At 42.4% G+C, this 20,230-nt stretch overlaps 2 protein-coding genes and 1 long non-coding RNA gene across 3 annotated transcripts in view; 1 reads left to right on the top strand and 2 right to left on the bottom strand.

The window, feature by feature from the left end:
• The window catches only part of MTHFS (methenyltetrahydrofolate synthetase), a 22,317-nt gene extending 19,829 nt beyond the window's left edge, over positions 1-2,488 (bottom strand). Inside the window, exon 1 of the mRNA XM_020900676.2 lies at positions 2,273-2,488. Coding sequence (XP_020756335.2) covers positions 2,273-2,395 — 123 coding nt within the window. The 5' untranslated portion in view covers positions 2,396-2,488. The remainder of the gene's footprint in view (positions 1-2,272) is intronic.
• The window catches only part of LOC139038750 (uncharacterized), a 13,799-nt gene extending 5,587 nt beyond the window's left edge, over positions 1-8,212 (top strand). Inside the window, exons 2-4 of the long non-coding RNA XR_011491903.1 lie at positions 2,866-3,032; positions 5,614-5,794; positions 8,026-8,212. This is a non-coding gene — a long non-coding RNA (uncharacterized lncRNA). The remainder of the gene's footprint in view (positions 1-2,865; positions 3,033-5,613; positions 5,795-8,025) is intronic.
• BCL2A1 (BCL2 related protein A1) lies at positions 7,098-20,230 on the bottom strand. The gene is made up of 3 exons (XM_020900678.2): positions 20,020-20,230; positions 16,918-17,516; positions 7,098-7,379 (listed from the first exon to the last, which is right to left on the bottom strand). Exons 2-3 carry the CDS (start codon positions 17,428-17,430, stop codon positions 7,272-7,274), a joined length of 621 nt encoding a protein of 206 aa, XP_020756337.2. The 5' UTR covers positions 17,431-17,516; positions 20,020-20,230; the 3' UTR covers positions 7,098-7,271.

Below are 20,230 nucleotides of genomic sequence, written 5' to 3'. Positions count from 1 at the left end.
AAGAAAAGTTTTTAAAAACTTGGATATTAACCCAAAAGCGTTTACTCTCTCTGGGCTGTCAGGAGGTCAGCCTGCTGTGCTTGCATTGCCCACGTTATCTCAGCTCTTTGTTTTTAATAAGCTCACTCCTTTCTGCAATACTCTGTCTGGAAATTCTTTTCCAACCTGCGTTTGGACTGCCATGACAAGGAGGAGGCAGGAAAGCCCTTGGAGCAACACAGCCAGGAAGAGGAACTCTGGAGAACAAAAATGTCGAAAGGATTTTCTCAGTTGGATGCTATCTGATGGTGGATGTGAGCCTTCTCACCTCTCTGACAGAACATTCAGTGGAAGCAGTGGAAGCGAGGAGTCTTAACCACTGAACCATCAGGGAAGTCTGTGGGCTAACTGCACTGGTCCAGTGGAGGAAACATTCTAGGATGCAGAAGAGTGAGGCTGCAGAACTGTTTCTGCAGAGGCAGTAAGGAACAGGGTAACTGTGGTGCTGGAGAAGGCTCTTGAGAGTCCCCTGGACAGCAAGGAGAACAAACCAGTTAATCATAAAGGAAATCAACCCCGAATATTCATTGGAAGCATTGATACTGAAGCTGAAGCTCCAATACTTGACCACCTGATGTGAAGAGTCAACTCATTAGAAAAGATCTTGGTGTTCGGAAAGATTGAGGGCAGGAGGAGAAGGAGATGAGAGAGGATGAGATGGCTGGATGGCATCACCGACTCAATGGACATGAGTTTGAGAAAACTCCGGGAGATAGTGTGCCCACGGAGTCGCAGAGAGTCGGACACGAGTGTCTGAACAACAACAACAGTGGTTGACCTTCCAACAGCTGACTCACAATAATAATAGGAGGGAAGGAAAGATAAACCAGTTTCGATGCAGGTAGGTAACTACATATGGGAGGGAAGATATGTGGAAATTCTCAGTGAAATAAAAAGCAGAGTCAATGGAAATCAAATTGTGTCAAAAATAATCATGTTGCAAGTGTTTCTAAAAAATGCTTCTTGTGTAGACGTCCTCATGTCTCAATCATCAACCTTTAATTTGAGCATAGTTTCAGAGAATGTTAGTAATGGGTTTGACTCTCATGTGAGTCAGTTGCATTTATGCTATTCAGGCGATAAAATAGCCATAGGCTCATTCAGCTGTCTTGAAGTCCCACCTTTGGTCATCAGGCAGATGAATCAGAGAAACCCGCCAGCACTGTGGGGAAATGATTTAACCCCAGTGCCCAATCCCTAACTGCATCTTCCAGCAGAAATGGCCACACAGAGCAACCGATTATAAGGAAACAGTCTGTTTTATCTTTATGTTCCGTGGAATTATATTAATACAAAGCAACATTTCCCTGTCAGCAGCTTTGCAGCCTCTGAAAACAGTTTCAAGATGTAGGACTTTCCTGGAGACTCAATGGTAAAGAATTGACCTGCCAGTGCAGGAGACACAGGTTCCATCCCTGGTCTAGGAAGATCCCACGTGTGGAGGAACAACCAAGCCCGTAAGCCACAACTTCTGAAGCCCTCTCTCCTGGAACATATGCTCTGCAACAAGAGAAACCAGCGAGATGAGAAGCCCAAGCACCCCAACAGAGAGGAGCCCCAACTCACCACAACTAGAGAAAGCACACACAGCAATAAAGACCCAGTGTAGCCACTAATTAATTAAATTTTTTTTTAAGTTTCCAGATCCAGAATCATAATGGCCAACTTGGATTGAGCTGATGCTCCAAGGAGGACATGCATAGTGAAATGAAGATGATGAGGGGGGAGGCTGGGGACACCCACAGTGTTGCTAAAGACACGTGCAGTCAGCTGGGAGCCAGCTGGCCTTCACACACATCCCCAGCTTGTGAAAAGGCTAGAGAAGGAAGTGGAGGGTCTGGGCACCCCCAGGAGAAGAGGAGGAAGTGCAGCAGAGAGAGGAGGTCCAGGGCAGTGAGCCCCAGTCTGGGGCCCAGGGGCCAGTGTGACACACCCATGCAACTTCAGGGGGCGAGTTTCTCACTGCCTTTATGCCTGTTTCTCCAGTTAGTAAAATGGGAGTAGGCTGTTCCGGTGACTCAGATGGTAAAGAATCTGCCTTCGATGTAGCAGACCCCAGTTCAATCCTTGGGTTGGGAAGATCCCCTGGAGAAGGGAATGGCTAGCCACTCCAGTATTCTTGCCTGGAAAATTCCATGGGCAAAGGAGCCTGGCAGGCTACAGTCCACAGGGTCACAAAGAGTCAGACATGACCAAATGATTAATACACACACATACAAAATGGGTGTAATACCTTGTTCTTGGTGGTGGTGTTGAGTCGCTGGTCCTGTCCGACTCTGTGATCCCATGGACTGCAACATTCCAGGCTTCCCCTGTTCTTCACCATCTCCTGGAGTTTGCTCAAACTCGGGTCCATTGAATCAATGATACCATTCAATCCTCTCTTTCTCTTTCATCCCTTTCTCCTCCTGCCCTTCAGTCTTTCCCAACATCAGGGTCTTTTCCAATGAGTTGGCTCTTTGCATCACGTGGCCAAAGTATTGGACTTTCAGCTTCAGCATCTGTCCTTCCAATGAATATTCAGGATTGATTTCTTTTAGGATTGATTTGTTTGACCTACCTCAGGGAACTGCCATAAAAATAGAAAGAGATTGAATATCCGAAGCTCCTAGCACATGGAAGACAACCAATAAACAGTCATCACTCCCTTCCACACACAACACTCAGCCCCGCTGCAGCCTCATGTGTGACCCATCCCCAAACCAGTTGACGTCCATTCATTTATTTTTTTTTAGATTTTTTAAAAATGTGGACCATTTTAAAAGTCTTTATTGAACTTGTTACAATATTGCTTCTGTTTTACATTTTTTTTTCTTTTGGCCTCAGGGCATGTAGGATCTTAGCTTTCTGACCAGGGATGGGACTTGCACCCCCTGCACTGGAAGATGGAGTCTTAACCACTGGACTGCCAGAAAAGTCCTCATTCATTTATTTTTGAAACACATGTTTATTGAACTTTCATTTGACTCTGAACAGGACTGTGAGAGAGAACGGTGAGTACAGAGAGCCATGGATCCTGCCCTCCTGTTGAGGAAACAGGTCTATAGATTCCAAACTCACACAAATATGAAACTGTAATTGAGACTGTGGTGTTTCCAGAGACTATAATAGGAGAGTCTAACCTAGTCAGGGGAGGCATCCCTAAGCAAATGACCTTTAAACTGAAATCCAAAGGGCAAGTAAACATGACCAGGTGTGTGGGGGGCAAAGATGTGTCCTGAGCAGAGGGAACAACAGATGAAAAAGACCGTGGTCTCAAGGGTTGTGAAAACAGACCAGTGAAGCTGCAGAAAAGACAAAGACACTGGGAGGAAGCATTGGAAACGAGGGGGATGAATGAAGGGAGGGCCAGATATACACAGTGCCTAGTAGGGCATCAGCAAGTCTTTAATATCTGGCCAAGTCCTTTTGCATGACAAGGAGGTGAAAATCAAGTGCTACATGGTTTTATCTGAGTGTGAATAGCATTTCACTTCAAATTAGTATTGAGGGTGGTATTTATTTCTCTCCTTGTGTATTTTTCCTTATTGTTTACATCATTTATAATGAGTGTTTATCATTTTTTCCCTCACACAAGAGGCTTTTTTTCTAAGTCAACTTCATTGATACATTATTTGTCTACAATAAAAGGCACCTATTTTAAGTGTGAACCTCTCTGAATTTTGGCAAATTTCTACCAGCTCAAGCAAGACATAGAATGTTTTCTTCACTCCCTTCACCCACACACCAGTCCCTGGCCACTACTCAGCTGCTCTCTGTCACTATGTATTAGATTTGTCTTTTCTGGAATTTCACTTAGATGATACAGTATGATATATACTGCTTTTGTGGCCAGCTTCTTCCATGTTTTTGAGGTTTATCCATTCCATTGTGTGTATCAGTTCTTCATTTGTTTTTTTCAATTCATAATATTCCATCATGTGGATATGCTACAATTTGCTGAACCACTCACCTGTCAAATAAACATTTGGGTTGTTTCCAGGGTTTTGGGTTTTTTTTTTTTTCTTTTGGCCATTGTGAATGGAGTTATGATGAATAGTACAGACATATGTTTTTATTTCTTTTGAGTAAACACCTAGGAGTAGAAAGTCTGGGTCTTACAGTAGGTATACTTTTACTTTATGAGAAATTGCCAAGCTGTTTTCCAAAGCAGTTGTGGTTTTCCATTACCAGCAGAGATGGACAAGACTTCCAGTTATTCCATATCTTCCCCAAGGATAGTATTATCAATCTTCTTCATTTTAGCCATCCTAGAGGCTGTGCAATGGTCTCATTGTGGGCTTTTATTTTTGCTTTAAGATTTTTTATATTTTGGCTGCACTGGGTCTTAGTTGCAGCATGCAGGGGCTTCTCCCTAGTTGCAGCATGTGGACTTTTGATTGCAGTGCATGGGCTCCTGTTGGTTGTGTCACACAGGCTTAGTTGCTCCACAGCACGTGGAATCTTCCCAGACCAGGGATAGAACCCATGTCTCCTGCATTGGCAGGCAGATTCTTAACCACTGGACCTTCAGGGAAGTCCTCTCATTGTGGTTTTAATTTGCATTTACCTCATGATTAATGGTGTCCAGAATTTTTTTCATGTCTGTTGACCATCTACATTTTCGAAGTGTGTGGTCAAATTTTTTGCCAATTTTTAAATTAGGTCAATGGTCATGTTTTTATCAAATTGTAAGAGTATTATATTCATTCTGGATACAAGTCCTTTGTCAGATAGTAATGTGACACATATTATCTCCCATTCTGTGACTTGCTTTATTTTTTTAAACAGTTATATTGGATATAATTCACATACCCTCTCTGCCTTCTCAACTGTAGCTTTTAAAAATAATTTTTAAAAGTTTGGTGATTTCTAAATTACCAATCTTTTCTTTTCCAGTTCAGGTTTTTTGTGTTGTTACTAAGAAATCTACCTGTTCCAAGGCTGTGAAGGTTTTCTCCTGTGTGTTCCTCCAGGAGCTTTATAGTTTCAACTTAACATTTATGTTTGTGATCTGTTTCACTTTCATTTTTGTTTATGGCATCAGTTAGAAGTTGAGATTCCTCAAAGCTTTTTTCTTTTAAGTAAGGTGCTAAACAAAGCACACAGCAAGCTGTAGTTTGAAAGACCAAGTCACCAGCCAAGTCGGAAATGGTCAGTGATATCTCCCCGTCACTTTGTTAAATAGATTATTGCAGAATATAAAAGCCAGGGTTTGTGGTTTCCTGTGCAAACCTATTCCAGGTAGCAGTGCTCTGACACACACTTCCTGTTGACGTCCATTCATGATTATTCATTCCCACCATTAGTGCTGATTAATGCAAAAAGTGATTAATACTGAACACAATTTGGTAGGGGGAGGGGAGGTGAAGGAGGAAAAGGAAAATGCTCTTCGCCTGCTGCAGACACTGCCCAGGTGATCTAGGATTTGCTAAGTAGCCAGAGCTACTTTCATCAGAAATATTTCCCTGCTTACTCACCCCAGTGTCCTAATCCCCACCATTAAGAATCACCTGTGGTCCAGTGCTAAAGGCTCCAAGTTTCCAATGCAGTTGTTCCTATTAAGTCACTAAATTGTATCCAACTCTTCTTCAGGGGGCACAGGTTCGATCCCTGGTCGGAGAGCTAAAGAGTGAAAGACAGGGAAGCCTGGCATGCTTCAGTCCATGGGATTGCAAAGAGACAGACTCGACAGCAACTGAACAACAACAGGGAGTTAGAATCCCACATGCTGCATGGCACAACCAAAAAAAAAGAAAAAGAATCACCATGAGAGGTAAAACATAAATTAACTGAAACCCCCTGTGAACATGCCCATAGCCTGAAGGGGAGTGGGGAAAGGAGGCTCTGGTTTCTTTACTGGATCCATCAACAGCTTCAGAGGAAGGGTGAAACAAGCCCCAGGATGGGTAGAGATTGTATTGTGGGAGGAGAGGAAGAAGGAGAAAGTCTAGAACAAGGTACAGTGCTCCCATATAACAATCAGATGTGCTGACCTAAAAATCAGAACACAGGGGCTAATAAATGACATCATTTTCCACTTTGTGAAAAAATTTTTTTATTTGTTTTTGGCTGCGTCCGATCTTAGGGTCAGGTTGTAGAGGCACACAGGCTCAGTAGCTGTAGATCATAGGCTTAGTTGCCCTGTGGCATGTGGGATTTTAGTTCACCAACCAAAGATTGAACCCATGTCCCCCGGATTGGAAGGCGGACCTTCCACTGGACCACACGGGAGTCCCTACTTTGTGAAATTTCTTAAATGGAGAGTTTAACAGTGGCTCAACGTTGAGTCATTTACCTGACTATCCTTGTTCAGATTCTCCCAAGGTATCCTCCATATCTCGCTGCCATATTCATAAACTTTAAAGGACACCTCTGAAGTGAGCTGAGAAGGCATCAGTAGAAAACCATACGTAGCCCTTCAAGGGCCCTGGGTTCTTCAGAAAGCTTGGATCCCAGAGGCATGTGGGCCGCAGACCTCACCCACTGTCAGTCTAGACTGTGGTGTAGTGGTTTAGTTGGTAAGTTGTGTCTGACTCTTTGCGACCCCAAGGACTATAGCCTGCCAGGTTCCTCGGCCCAAGGAATTTTCCAGGCAAGAATACTGGAGTGGGTTGCCATTTCCTCCTCCAGGGGTCGAACCTGGGTTTCCTGCATCTCCTTCTTGGCAGCAGATTGTTTACGGACTGAGCCACCTGGGAAGGGGCTTCCCTGCTGGCTCAGATGGTAAAGAATCTGGCTGTAATTCGACCCCTGGGTCGGGAAGATCCCCTGGAGGAGGGCATGGCAACCCACTCCAGTATATTTGCCTGGAGAATTCCCATGGACAGAGGAGTGTGGTGGGCTACAATCCATGGGGTTGCAAAGAGTCGGGGCACGACTGAGCACAGCACCTGGGAAGCCCATCAATCTAGACTACTGACACTGGAAATGATTTGGGGGTAGTGGACACACCCTTAAGAAAATCTGCCAAAGTCGTCACCTTCCCTGTCATCCTTCTCTTAGTTCAGCCCCTGTTCCCTATATTGAGCTTTATTGTTTTGTTGTTAGACTCCCAGATGGTACACATCACATATAGCTACAAGTAATATATACAATTTATTCAGTAAAATGGGGACAAAATTCCCATAACTCCAGAATGTCAAGTTACATCATCAAAGTTCTCTGTTTAGAAGTAGAAGTAAGTGTTGACAGTACTTCTTGTATGAGATAAAAAATTAGACAAATTTCACAATGTGGAGTGTCCTTTTCAGTCAGTAGTATTGCTTCAGGCGACATAATGTCTCACAGATCTTTCCTGTAACTTCCATAAAAGTCAGCCAGCCAGATTTGGTTTCAAACTTCTTTACAAAGCCGTTTTCCTACAAGAAAACAAAGTTAACATTTTAAAAATCAGTGGAGACTAAATTTGTTAGAATGAAAAGCAAATAAACTTTCGTTTAATTAATATAGGTAGTCTCTATATTTTCACTGGTTTTATTCTATTCATCCTCATTACCATTCTCTATCTTCAATTCCAGACCACCCTAGAGCAGTACTGTCCAACAGAAATATAGTACAAGCTACATATGTAATCTTTTTAGCCACAGGTTTTTTTTTTGCTGGATCTTATTTCCCCAAGCAGGGATTGAATCTTCTCCCTTGGCATTGAAACCATGGAGCCCTGACAATTGGACCGCCAGGGAATTTCCAGTAGCCACATATTTAAAAGTAAAAAGAGACAAAATTAATTTTAAAAATATAATCAATTTATCTAAAAATATTATGATTTTGGGACTTCCCTGGTGGTTCAGTGATTAAGACTTTGTGCTTCCAATGTGGGGGGCGTGGGTTTGATCACTGGTGGAAAACTAGGATCCCACATGCCTTGCTGCACATGGCCAAAAATAAATAAATAGATAAGCAAACAAATAAATTTTGATTTCAATATGTAAGCACGATGGAAATAAGATATTTTACTTTATTGGTACTAAATCTTTACAATCCAATGTGTGTTTGAACTTACAGCATATCTCAATTCAGACCAGCCACATTGAAACTGTTCAACAGTCACCAGTGACAAGTGGCCACTGTATTGGACGGCATAGCGCTAGAGGGTAGAGAGTCTATCTTTTCCCCCCTGCCCTCCACCCCACTTTTTCTTCTGAATATTTGGGACTGAAATATGCATTTATTAAATAATTTTATTTATTGATTTGTTTTTGGCTGTGTTGTGTCTTTGTTCTGCATGCAGGCTTTCTCTAGTTGTGGCAAATGAGTAACTCTCTAGTTTTAGTGCTCAGGCTTCTCGTTGTAGTGGCTTCTCTTGTTGCAGAGAAAGGGCTGTAGGTGCTTAGGCTTCAGTAGTTGCAGTATGTGGGCTCAGTAGACATGGCTCTCCGGCTCTAGAGCACAGGCTCAATAGTTGTGGCACATGGGCCTAGTTGCTCCAAGGCATGTGGGATCTTCACGGATCAAGGATCGAACCCATGTCTCCTGCATTGGCAGGCAGATTCTTTACCATTAAGCCACTAGGGAAGCCCCTGAAATAAGCATTTATTTGTAAACTCCTTTGTGCTGAGAGTCATGAGGATGCAAAAGTAAAGCCAGATTACATTCATTCCTTTTTTAATCAGACTTTTTTTTAAAAGAAGCATATAAACTGGACCCCCTGGAGTAGGAAATGGCAACCCAATCCAGTATTCTTGCCCAGAAAATTCCATGAACAGAGAAACCTGGCAGGCTATAGTCCACGGGGTTGCAAAGAGTCGGACACAACTGAGCAACTGAGAATGCATGTACACATAAACTGGACACTGTATTTAATTAACTTTTGATATATTATTATGGAGCACCCTCACTGAAAAGCACCTCTAAGCTCATCCAGCCTAACGTCTTCTCTTATTTTGACAAATGAGGAAACAGAGATCCAGAAAAAAAACTGAAATGCAAGCACTGCTCTTTTCACTCCATAAATTTTCAAACCACTCCCAAGAAGATTAGAAAATTGTTTTAAAAAAATTTTTTTTAGATGTTCATCTAGTAAAGTTCCATTTCTGGGGTTACAAACGTCTTCAAGTAGTTCGTAGTTCACAGTCTAGTGTGACTAACACCAAAGTGTAAACCAAACATATTTCTTTGACTGAGAACTCCATAATGCTGTGGAACTGTCTTTTGGAGCATCACCATCAGCGAAGACTAACACCATTCAGAGGAATTTTCCATTGAAAAGATTGCATAAGAAAGCCAACTTCTGCCTCCTAGTGAAGTGTGATGTCAGGCCCGGAGGCACTTGCTGTCACAAGCTCACAGAGGGGACAGGCTGCTCCTGCGTCTCTTCCTCTTTCTCCTGCCTTTACACACTCAGGCATTTCCCACACGTCCCAGGTGTGAGATCCACTTCAGTGCTCCTCTTCCTAGAATTTCTATAAACCCCGTACTGTGGGGACACTCTACAGTGATTTTTATTATTATCAACAATGATCACCATTATGATCAGGCAGTTAATGGGTTAATATGTCACCCTCTTATATTTATTAAAGTTCTAAAGCAAGAACAAAGGAAAAAAACTGACAATTCAGCTATATGAAGATTCTGGTTTTTTTTTTTGAAACTAAAATAAGAACAACAGACCAGGATACTATTTGTTACACATTTGCCATGAAAGAGTTCATTCAAACATAAGAGAAAATCATCAAGCCCTCATTAATTTAAAAGGCAAAGGCTGTTGAGAAGATAAATATCAATCACAAGCAAGTATATGGGAAAAAAACTCCACATTATCAGCTGTTAAATTCACATTTTAATAGAATCTTACTGTTTTTTAGACCTATTAACTTGACCTTGTTAATAGAAGTCTATTAAACCCTCAAGAATAATCTTTTTTTAATGGTTCCACCTAATGCTGATCAAATTGTGAGCTTGTCCCATTGGTAACAAAATTTTGAAGGCAATGTGTATTCCAAAATGTATGAGTAGTGTGATTATAGATGAACCAATCATTCTATTGTAAGAAAGTGATCATGAGGCAGCCTTCTTTTTTTCTTTTGAGGCAAGGAATAAGACTATTCAGAAACCCAGCTGACTGAGAAGATGGCAGACTTTAGTCTCAAAGTAACCATCTGTTTGGCCCTGGATACCAAGTTCTTTTATAGTGTCAGAGAGAGAAGCAGTGAGGAACTAGAGTCAAAAGGCAGAATGGAGAGGGAGAGGCAGTGAAAGGCAGTCTTCTCTTATGTGGTGGGGGGTGGAAAACCATCTCCATGTTTAGTACTGAAGCATTATCTCTAAGAAGGAAAAACAGAAAACAACCCAAATGTCTAGCTGTTGGAAACTGCTTAAGTAAATTATGATGCATAAAAACAGTGGGATAGTCTCTAAACATTGGAAGTGTTAACATGGAATATGTAAGGCAAGTTATTTTAAAAATTCCTCTGATGGCTCTGATCGCTCTGCTATATGGGGAACAGAGCATCACAGGGCAAGCTTGGAAGCAGGGAAGCTGAGAGGAGCCTATTGACACAGTTAAGTGAGAAAAGAGAGTTGCTCCAATGTGCTGGGTGTGCAGAATCAGAATTTGCTGATGCATCAAATGCCGGGTATGCACAGGAGTCACAGAGGACTCCCAAGGGGAGAGAGCTGAGCTGGTCAAGTGGATAGGATACTCCACAAAAACTCCCTGGAGGAGCCCTCAGGGAGACCTGAACTACATCTAACCTTATTCTTCATTAAATGATTTTTAAATCTCAAGTTAAAATTCAAAAAGACATACAAGAAGAATCTGGCCCCCAAATCTATTTTATACATCAAAGGATATATAAAAAATTTTTAGCTTGTATTACATCATTTTGGAAATGCCTTTGCCAGGCTGAACACTTGGTCAAGCATCTACACACCTGTGTAGGTCCTTTGGTCTGCCCTCAAATTTACCAGACCATTATTGAGAGCTAGATGATCATAAGAAAATAAAACCTACTTTGCATAACTCTTATGACTCAGACTTTAACATGCTGGTTACATGGAAAGCACCAGTTCTGACTGTACATTCCTACTTTCAGAAGGGGCTTTCTTTTGGTATTAGAGTAGTTTTGAGAATTTGCATATTTAAACTTTTTGGAATTTCCCATGTAACCTTCACAGTTGTATTGTATCTGACAGTTTACAAAACACTCTTACAGAAAAGTTCTTTCAACTTTTAACTTTTAACGATATATATTATTGTCTTTATTATATATTATGTGAGGTGAAGTGAAAATGTCAGTCCCTCAGTTGTGTCCCTCTTTGTGAACCCATGGCTGTAGACACCCAGGCTCCTCTGTCCATGGGATTCTCCTGGCAAGCACACTGGAGTGGGCAGCCATTCCCTTCTCCAGGGGATCTTCCCCACCCTGGGATTGAACACACGTCCCCTGCATTGCAGGGGAATTCTTCACTGTTTGAGCCACCAGGGAAGCCCATATATTACGGAAAATATTATTTTATATTATATTAGGAATTTGGGTCTCAAGTGACTTCAGTAACTCGCCCAAGATCGCACTTCTAGTGAGTGGGAAAACCGGAATTTAGATCTCACTTTCAATGCTAGTTCATTCCATCACCCCATTAACAAATATTTGCTGGCTCTGTTCTATACCACAGGCCCTGGGCCAAGCATGATGTATTCAGTGTGCATTAGATAGAGGTGATTCCTCTCATGTGAAACTGTAGGTAGGGTATCCTTTCCACTTGACCAGCACGGGGCAGGAGAGTGTTTTACTGAAGTGGGCAAAGCAGGAAAGCCACCTGGCTGCAAAGGAAAGACAGTCCCAGGCAGTGAGATGAGTGTCTTCTCAGATGCATTCTGCTGGTTTTTAAGAACAGCCTTTCCTCGTGAATGCCAAACTGCTTAAAAAAAGAAAAAATAGCACTAGCTCTCCTGTCAGATCTACGAGAGCCTTTTCTTTCTAGTACGTCATGCTGGCAGAGACAGGAGGAAGTAATGGTAAATGTGGAAGAGGAATAAAAAGTGACATGAGAAGCAGCAAAGAAAAGAAGGAAAGAAAGGAAGGGAGAAACAAGGGAGAGGGGAAAGGAGGGAAGGAAGAAGGAAAGGAAAGCAGCTCAAGATGATAAAAATGAAAAAAAGAGCCATATGACCCAGCAATCCCACTCCTGGGCGCACACAATGAGGAAACCAGATCTGAAAGAGACACGTATGCCCCAGTGTTCATCGCAGCATTGTTTATAATAGCCAGGACATGGAAGCAGCCTAGATGCCTATCAGCAGACTAATGGATAAGAAAGCTATGATACATATACACAATGGAATATTACTCAGTCATTAAAAAGAATACATTGAATCAGTTCTAATGAGATGGATGAAACTGGAGCCCATTATACAGAGTGAAGTAAGCCAGAAAGATAACACCAATACAGTATACTAACGCATATATATTGGGATTTAAAAAGATGGTAACGATAACCCTATATGCAGGACAGAAAAAGAGACACAGATGTATATAACAGACTTTTGGACTCTGTGGGAGAAGGCAAGGGTGGGATGATCTGAGAGAATAGCATTGAAACATGTTTATTATCAAGTGTGAAATAGATCGCCAGCCCAGGTTGGATGCATGAGACAAGTGCTCAGGGCTGGTGCACTGGGAAGACCCAGAGGGATGCAATGCGGAGGGAGGTGAGGGGAGGTTACAGGATGGGGAACACATGTAAATCCATGGCTGATTCATGTCAATGTATGGCAAAAACCACTACAATATTGTAAAGTAATTAGCCTCCAACTAATAAAAATCAATGAAAAAAAGAATAAATCTCACTGGTCTTTTTTTTTTTCCTGTAGGGCATCTGTTATAGATGGTAGCTAATATCTAACTATAGGGGGTGATATAATTTCTGGAGATTACACCTATCTATTCAAGGAAGTTGGGCTTCCCCAGGTGGTTCCAGTGGTAAAGAACCCGCCTGCCAGTGCAGGAGTCATGTGAGACTCGGGTTCGATCCCTGGGTGGGGAAGATCCCCTGGAGGAGGAAATGGCAACCCACTCCAGTATTCTTGCCTGGAGAATCCCATGGACAGAGGAGCCCTACAGTTCATGGGGTGCAAAGAATTGGACACAACTGAGCGACTGAGCAGATATTCAGGAAACTTAGGCAATACTATGATGCTACTAATAATAACAGTAGCCCTAAACTTGTATTGAGTTTACTACTTAAGAAGGCTTTCTTTCTTTCCTTGCTATTCTCTAGAACTCTGCATTCAGTTGGATGTATCTTTCCCTTTCTCCTTTGCCTTCTGCTTCTCTTCTTTTCTCAGCTATTTGTAAGGCCTCCTTAGACAACCACTTTGCCTTCTTGCATTTCTTTTTCTTTGGAATAGTTTTGGTTACCGCCTCCTATACAATGTTACAAACCTCCATACACCTGAAAGGTCAGGTACTGACCTTTCCCTTCTAGAATTTCTCAGAGACATTTCCATACCATCCACTAATTATGAATTCCAGGAACTTACAACATTCACTGTGAATAAGTTAAAATTTTTCAGGAACATTTCTTAATTTTGTGTGTGTTACAAATACAGTCCAAGCTCATACGTTGTTTTTGTTGCTATTGTTGAGTCACTAAGTCGTGTCTGACTCTTTGCAACCCCATGGACTGTAGCCAGATAGGCTCCTCTGTGCATGGAATTTTCCAGGCAAGAATACTGGAGTGGGTTGCCATTTCCTCCTCCAGGTGATCTTCCTGACCCAGAGATCAAACCTGCATCTCCTGAAATGGCAGGCAGAATCTTTACCATTGAGCCACTCATATAGAATTTGCCAACTAGGATTTCTCTACACATGGACCTCTGTGCTAGAGACCTTCTGCATTCACTTGAAATCTATGCAACATAATAGCTGCAATTTCCACCCATCCTTCAGTATAGCTCCCCACAGCAACCAGAAGAAATCATGACCAAACATCTCGCATGCTTTGTCCAGCCCCAGCTCAGGCTGAGTTCCAAGAAAAAAAGGTGATAGAGAAAGGAGAGCGATTGAAGGAAGCCCTTTCATTATGCAGAAAGATATCAAAGTGCAAAAGACATCAAGTAAAAGATTAATACGTGTGATTTCATCATTTTTTAAAACATTTGTAAGCACCGAAAACATCTATAGTTTTAAAAGGCAGTCAACATATTAGAAGATATCCACCATATACAAGGGGCTTCCCAGGTGGTATTAGTGGTAAAGAATCTGCCTGTCGATGCAGAAGATGTCAGAGACATTCGATCCCTGGGGAAGATTCCCCTGGAGAAGAAAATGACAACCCACTCCAGTATTCTTGCCTGGCAAAGCCCATGGACAGAGGAGACTGGCAGGCTAAAGTTTACAGGGTAGCAAAGAGTCAGACACGACTGAAGTGACTTAGCATATATAAAACATATATAAAAATAATTTGTGTCCAGAATATTCCAAGAATTCCCACAAATCAGTGAGAAAAAGACAAAAAAATGGGAAAATGGACAAAGGAGAGAAATAGGCAGTTCCCTGAATAAGAATTACAAATAGTCAATAAACATATGAAAAGATGCTCAATGTGAAAAGACACTAGTAATCAAGGAAACTGGTTTAAAAAAGAATTAAAACAGCAAGACAGAAGACTTCCCTGGCCGTCCAGTGGTTAAGACTCTGCGCTCCACTGCAGGGGGCGTGGGACTAAGATTCCATGTGCCACAGGGTGTGGACAACAACAACAAAAAGATAATTAGGTATGTATTTCTAAGCCAACAGCGTAGGGAAACTATGACAGAGCACCGTAATGTAATATTAGTCAGCCGGGAAGAAAGGAAATGTGGTGTATTCCATCTAGCTGTGATAGGAGGGTAACTAGGTTAGAATCACTTAAGACGACAAGCATCTACTAAGTTTGAAAATGTGTTGACACCATGACTTAGCCATTCTATATCCCAGTATTCACCCTAGAAAAGCACACATGTACAGGGAAGACATGACTAAAGATATTCAATGAAGTATTGTTCATGAGAGCTCTGGAATAACGCTGGAAATAAAAAACTATCCATCAGCTAGAAATGGTGGTTCAACAGCATTCACATACAACAGCATATATGTAGTACTCTTGTGTGTGTGTGTGTGTGTGGCCCTGTTGTTTGCGGGATCTTAGCTCCCCAACCAGGGATTGGAACCCATCCCCCTGCAGGAATCTTAATCACTGGATCTCCGGGGAAGTCTCTGTGCTGAGCTCAGTCATGTCTGACTCTGTTGGACCCCATGGACTGTAACCCGCCAGGCTTCTCTGTCTATGGGATTTTCCAGGCAAGAATAGTGGAGTGGGTTTGCCATGCTCTCCTCCAGGCGATCTTCCTGACCCAGAGATCAAGCCCATGTCTCTTATGTCTCCTACGTTGGTAGTCAAGTTCTTTACCACTGAGCCAACAGGGGAGCCCCAAGGAAATCCCTGTAGTACCCTCTAAAATACTTATTACATATCCCTGGGTGGGGAAAAAAAGCAGAATAAGTACCAAGAACTATTTACATGAACAATTTCTGAAAGGCTACCCATTCCGGTATTCTGGCCTGGAGAATTCCATGGACTGTGTAGTCGATGGAATCGCAAAGAGTGGGACACAACTGAGCAACTTTCACTTCAAATATTAATATTAGTATTGTTAAATATTATTTAACAACTTATAATTTTTTACAAAGAAGTGCTATGTATATTTTCTATGGATATATCCAACAAGCTTTTTTTTTTATTAATAGGGATGCTTTGCATGTAAAATAATTGATAACAGTGGACAGCTTTGAGAAGAGAGGAGGCCAGGGATTGTGGGTTGAAGAGAGGTTCTATGGGAAATCAGTACCGTAAGAAAAGTGAGCATTAAGTTTATTGGAATATCAAGAAAAGCATGTACATTCAGCCGGGACAGGCCCCTTATCAATGAGTTGTGTGGGGTTTCCCTGGTGGCTCAGGTGATAAAGAATCTGCCTGTAATGCAAGAGACCCGGGTTCGATCCCTGGCTCGGGAAGAGGCCCCTGGAGGAGAGCATGGCAACCTATTCCGGTATTCTTGCCTGGAGAATCCCATGGACAGGGGAGCCTGGCGGGCTACAGTCCATGGGGCCGCAAAGAATCAGACACAACTGAGCATGCATGATATGCTACGATTTGAGTTGTAATCTAGGACCCCTGCATGGTCTCAGTTTTTGAGGCATTGATAATAAAGTGAATTTTTATTTGGAAAATCTTGAATAGATTCTAGCTGGTGATACAGTACATTTTTTTTTAATCATCAGCTTTACTAGCCAGAATTTGGTATATTAGAAAACTGGGTGAGGCAGGGAGAGGGGGCAGGAAGCAACAAACTGGCAAAAATTTACACCTGTCTTTTGCAACATAATAAATACCTAAATATAACAGGTTCTAATACCAACTCATTCTGTACTAATTCTACATTGTCATGACAACCCTGGCAAGAGCTCAGTCCTGTGGACTAGACTCTGAAGAAGTATTAGGGAGGTGCTTTATTAATCCCCCAAACTCACTCCTCCAATTTACACTGTAGGAATAAAAATTGAAACCACAAGTGTTTCCCAGCTATAAAGGTTTAAGATTCACTGGAAATCAGCTGGAAATGCCCTTTTTAAATTATTTTAATTTATTTGGCTGTGCTGGGTCTTAATTGCACCACGTGGGATCTAGTTCCCTGACCAGGGCTTCAAATCTGGGCCCCCTGGGTTAGAAGTGCAGAATGTTAGCCACTAACCAGGGAAATTCCTCTTTATTTTAAAATTTAAAAAAATTTTAAAGCAAACTACTCAAAGAAAATATAATCCTTTAGGTATATTTCTTTTTTAAATTAGCAAAGAGACTTGCTATTTCAATTCCTGTTTTAAAGTAAAGAACAAAGAATACTTCCATCACACATACCCAGCCTCCATTTTGCCTTATCCAGTCTCCTGTGTTTTCGGTGATGAACTCCGCCACAAAGTAAGAAATGTCCTTGCACATGTCCATGTCTGGGGCAATACACTTGCCCAGAAGTTTCTTGATAAGAATACCTGCAAAGGCGAATATGGTTACAATCCTGCCCCAGTTAACAATGCCATCTTCAAATTCCTTTTCCATCACTTGGTTGAATATTCTTCTGGCAGTGTCTATGGACACCACATCAAACTTATCCAAGCACTGCTTCAACGTTCTCTCCACTTCGTTCTGGACAGAGGAAGCCACGACTTGTAACACCCTGGATGTTTTGCTTGGGCCGGATCCAGGTTGCTGTATCTGCAACACATATTTCAGATAGTCCTCGGCCAGCCTGTGAACGTAGTTGAACTCAGTGTCAGTCATCTTCTCCTTTCCCGGGAGCAGAGTCTTCAGCCTGCTCACCTTCGAGTGACCAAGCCAGTCTGAAGCACAAGCTTGTGGAGCCTGGCGAAACATGACACATGATGGTATCTGGAGGCCAGTGGAATTTCTGTTTGCATCATCTAAAGCTATCCTTCCTCCTGGTCGCTTTCAGGCGTGGGCTGCATGTGAAAGAGAAAGTATAAAATGTGAAAGAGGAAAATGTCTCAAAGACAAGCCACTTCCTCATCCTGTAAGTGATTAATGTAGTTTTTGAGGTCTTAAATTCAAGGAAGCAGAAGAATCAGAACCCTCCTGCATTGCTGGTAGGATTGTAGAACAGTTTTCACGAACTTTCACTGTGAAACGTTTGGCAGTTCCTCAAAAACTTAAATACAGAGACCTTCCTGGGGGCCAGTGTTTAATTTCCACTTCCAACGCAGGGGGCGCAGGTTTTATCCCTGGTGGGGGAACTAAGATTCTACATGCCGAGTAGTGTGGCCAAAAACAAAGAAAAAAAGTTAAATATAGAATTTCCATATGACCCAGCAATTCCAGTTATAAGTATATGCCCAAAAGAAATGAAAATAGGGACTCACACAACTCCTGACATATGAATGTTCACAGCAGCATCACTTACAATAGCCAAAAGGTGGAGACAAACCAAATGTTCATCCACAGATGAAGGGATAAACGAATCGTGGAACGTTCTTAAACCACAGAAAGAAATGAAGTGTCCATACACTTAACAGCATGGAACCTCAAAACAGAACCTCAAAAACAGGACGCCCAATGGAAGAAGCCAAATGTAAGAGCTCTCCTACTGTATGATCCCATTATGTGAAATAGCCAGAATAAGTAAATCCACAGAGACAGAAAGCAAATCAGTGATTGTCAGGGGCTGAGGGAAGAAGGGAGTAACTGCTGAGTAGGTACAGGTTTCTATCTTGTGATGAAAATGATTTGGAACTACATAGAGGTGGTGGCTGGCTGGGAAACATTGCAAAGACGCTAAACATCATTAAAATGTACACTTTAAAATGGGTCATGTGGGGACTTCTCTGGTGGTCCAGTGGGTAAGACTCTGAGCTCCCACTGCAGGGGGCCCAGGTTCGATCCCTGGTTAGGGAACTGCCACAACTAAGACCTAGCACAGTGAAATAAATAAATTAAATATAAAAAATAAAGGGAATAAAATAAAATGGATCATTTTTACATTGTGTGAATTTAACCTCCAAAAGAAAAAAAGTTCAATATAGCCCAATGGCTAAGCTGAATTAATGAAAATTTGGAATACAGATTAGCAAACGGCCAGTAAGCAGGGCCTCTCAAGCACTGCTGAGGCAACATGGCCCTTGACACTTTGGTGCTCAGATAGGATGACGGGCGGGGCGTATCTGCTTTGATCCTCACATCCCATTTACCCCAGAACTTTGTTTTTTTAGGCAAATATTTGTTGCATAACTACCAGATGAACACAAATTTTTAAAAAGTACAATCAAGAATGAAAAATATGTTTCCCAAGAGCATTAAGCAACAGGTTAGGTGTTAAACACATACAAATCTAAAGACTGCAACACAAGATACTTCTAGATAAAACTAAAGGGGTTCGGGACTTCCCTGGTGGTCCAGTAGCTAAGACTCTGGGCTCCCAATGTAGGGGGCCTGGGTTGATGCCTCAGTGGGTAAGGAGTCCACCTGCCAATGCAGGGGACACAGGAGATGTGGATTCGATCCCTGGGTTGGGAAGATGCCCTGGAGAAGGGAGTGGCTACCCACTCCAGTATTCTTGCCTGGAGAATGCCATAAACAGAGGAGCCTGGTAGACTACAGTCCATGGGGTCGCAAAGAGTTGGACACGACTGCGCGACAGAGCACACACACAGGGAACTAGATCCCACATGCCACAACTAAGACCCAGCACAGCCAAATAAACAAATAGTTCTTTTTTAAAAAAAAAGACAAAATCTTGCTATAAGCCAGTATCTCTATTTCCTCTTATTAAGTCAGCCAAATTGTCCAACGTGCAGATAGAATTTAGGGGCCAGAAGGAACACTAAACTTGGAGTCAGAGGACCCAAGCCTCATAGCTGCCCAAATCTCTGTTCCCTTACTCAGTATGTGCCCAGGGTTTGTAAAATGCAGCCATACACAATGAACTCCCAGGGGTGAGTTATGCAACTGATGACCTGTGACCTGTGTCGCACCTGTGACCACAGCTGGCACAATGTGGGGGCTTCATCAGCCCTAATTCTCCATCAATCTTTTACAGACTAATGAGAAATTCAGCTTCCCAATAAGGGCATATCTTCCTAAACGTTCAGGTTCAAATGAATTGCAAATCTGTCATTCATTTAGCTTTGGCACCAGTTCTGGGAAACAGTTGGTGGAAATGGTGAAAGTGTTGGCTAAGAAGAGCCCTGGGGAACAGAGTATGTGGCAATGAAGGCAGTCAGGGCACTGTATTCCTGTCTGCTGGCCGCATCTTTCTGTTGACCGAGGAGCCAGGGTTGCTAGTAGGCAGGAGTAGAGAGTGGGAGAAAGAGTGAACAGTGCAGGGGCCCTAGAGAGATGAGATTCACTATTTTTGTTGTTGTTGTTCTATCCACATGTGGAGTAACTTTAATTTTTCGCCTCAGTGTCTCTGAAGAGTGGCAAACAGAAGAAAAAAAAAATCCCACATACCTTGTATTTCTGAATTATCTCCAAAGGGTTAAGGAGGACGGGAGAGCTGCTGCTTAGGGTGCTGGCTGAGAGGGACTTGTGGTGGCCATGAAAATGCACCCCTGGGACTTCCTTGGTGGTCCAGGGTTAAGGCTCAGCCTCCCAATACAGAGGGTGCAGGTTAGATCCCTGGTCGGGGAACAAAGACCCTATATGCCACAGGGTGTGGCCA

This window comes from Odocoileus virginianus, chromosome 16, assembly GCF_023699985.2.
Source record: "Odocoileus virginianus isolate 20LAN1187 ecotype Illinois chromosome 16, Ovbor_1.2, whole genome shotgun sequence".
Taxonomy (NCBI): domain Eukaryota; kingdom Metazoa; phylum Chordata; class Mammalia; order Artiodactyla; family Cervidae; genus Odocoileus; species Odocoileus virginianus.
This window is presented reverse-complemented; position numbering and strand designations above follow the sequence as displayed.

What these genes read in the sequence shown, in the direction of transcription:
- BCL2A1 (XM_020900678.2), bottom strand. Translation starts at nt 17,430, where the DNA reads ATGTTTCGCCAGGCTCCACAAGCTTGTGCTTCAGACTGGCTTGGTCAC. An exon ending in TAAGGCAAAATGGAGGCTGG is followed by an intron (nt 7,380 to 16,917) that starts GTATGTGTGATG and finishes GTTTTCTTGTAG; the next exon opens with GAAAACGGCTTTGTAAAGAA.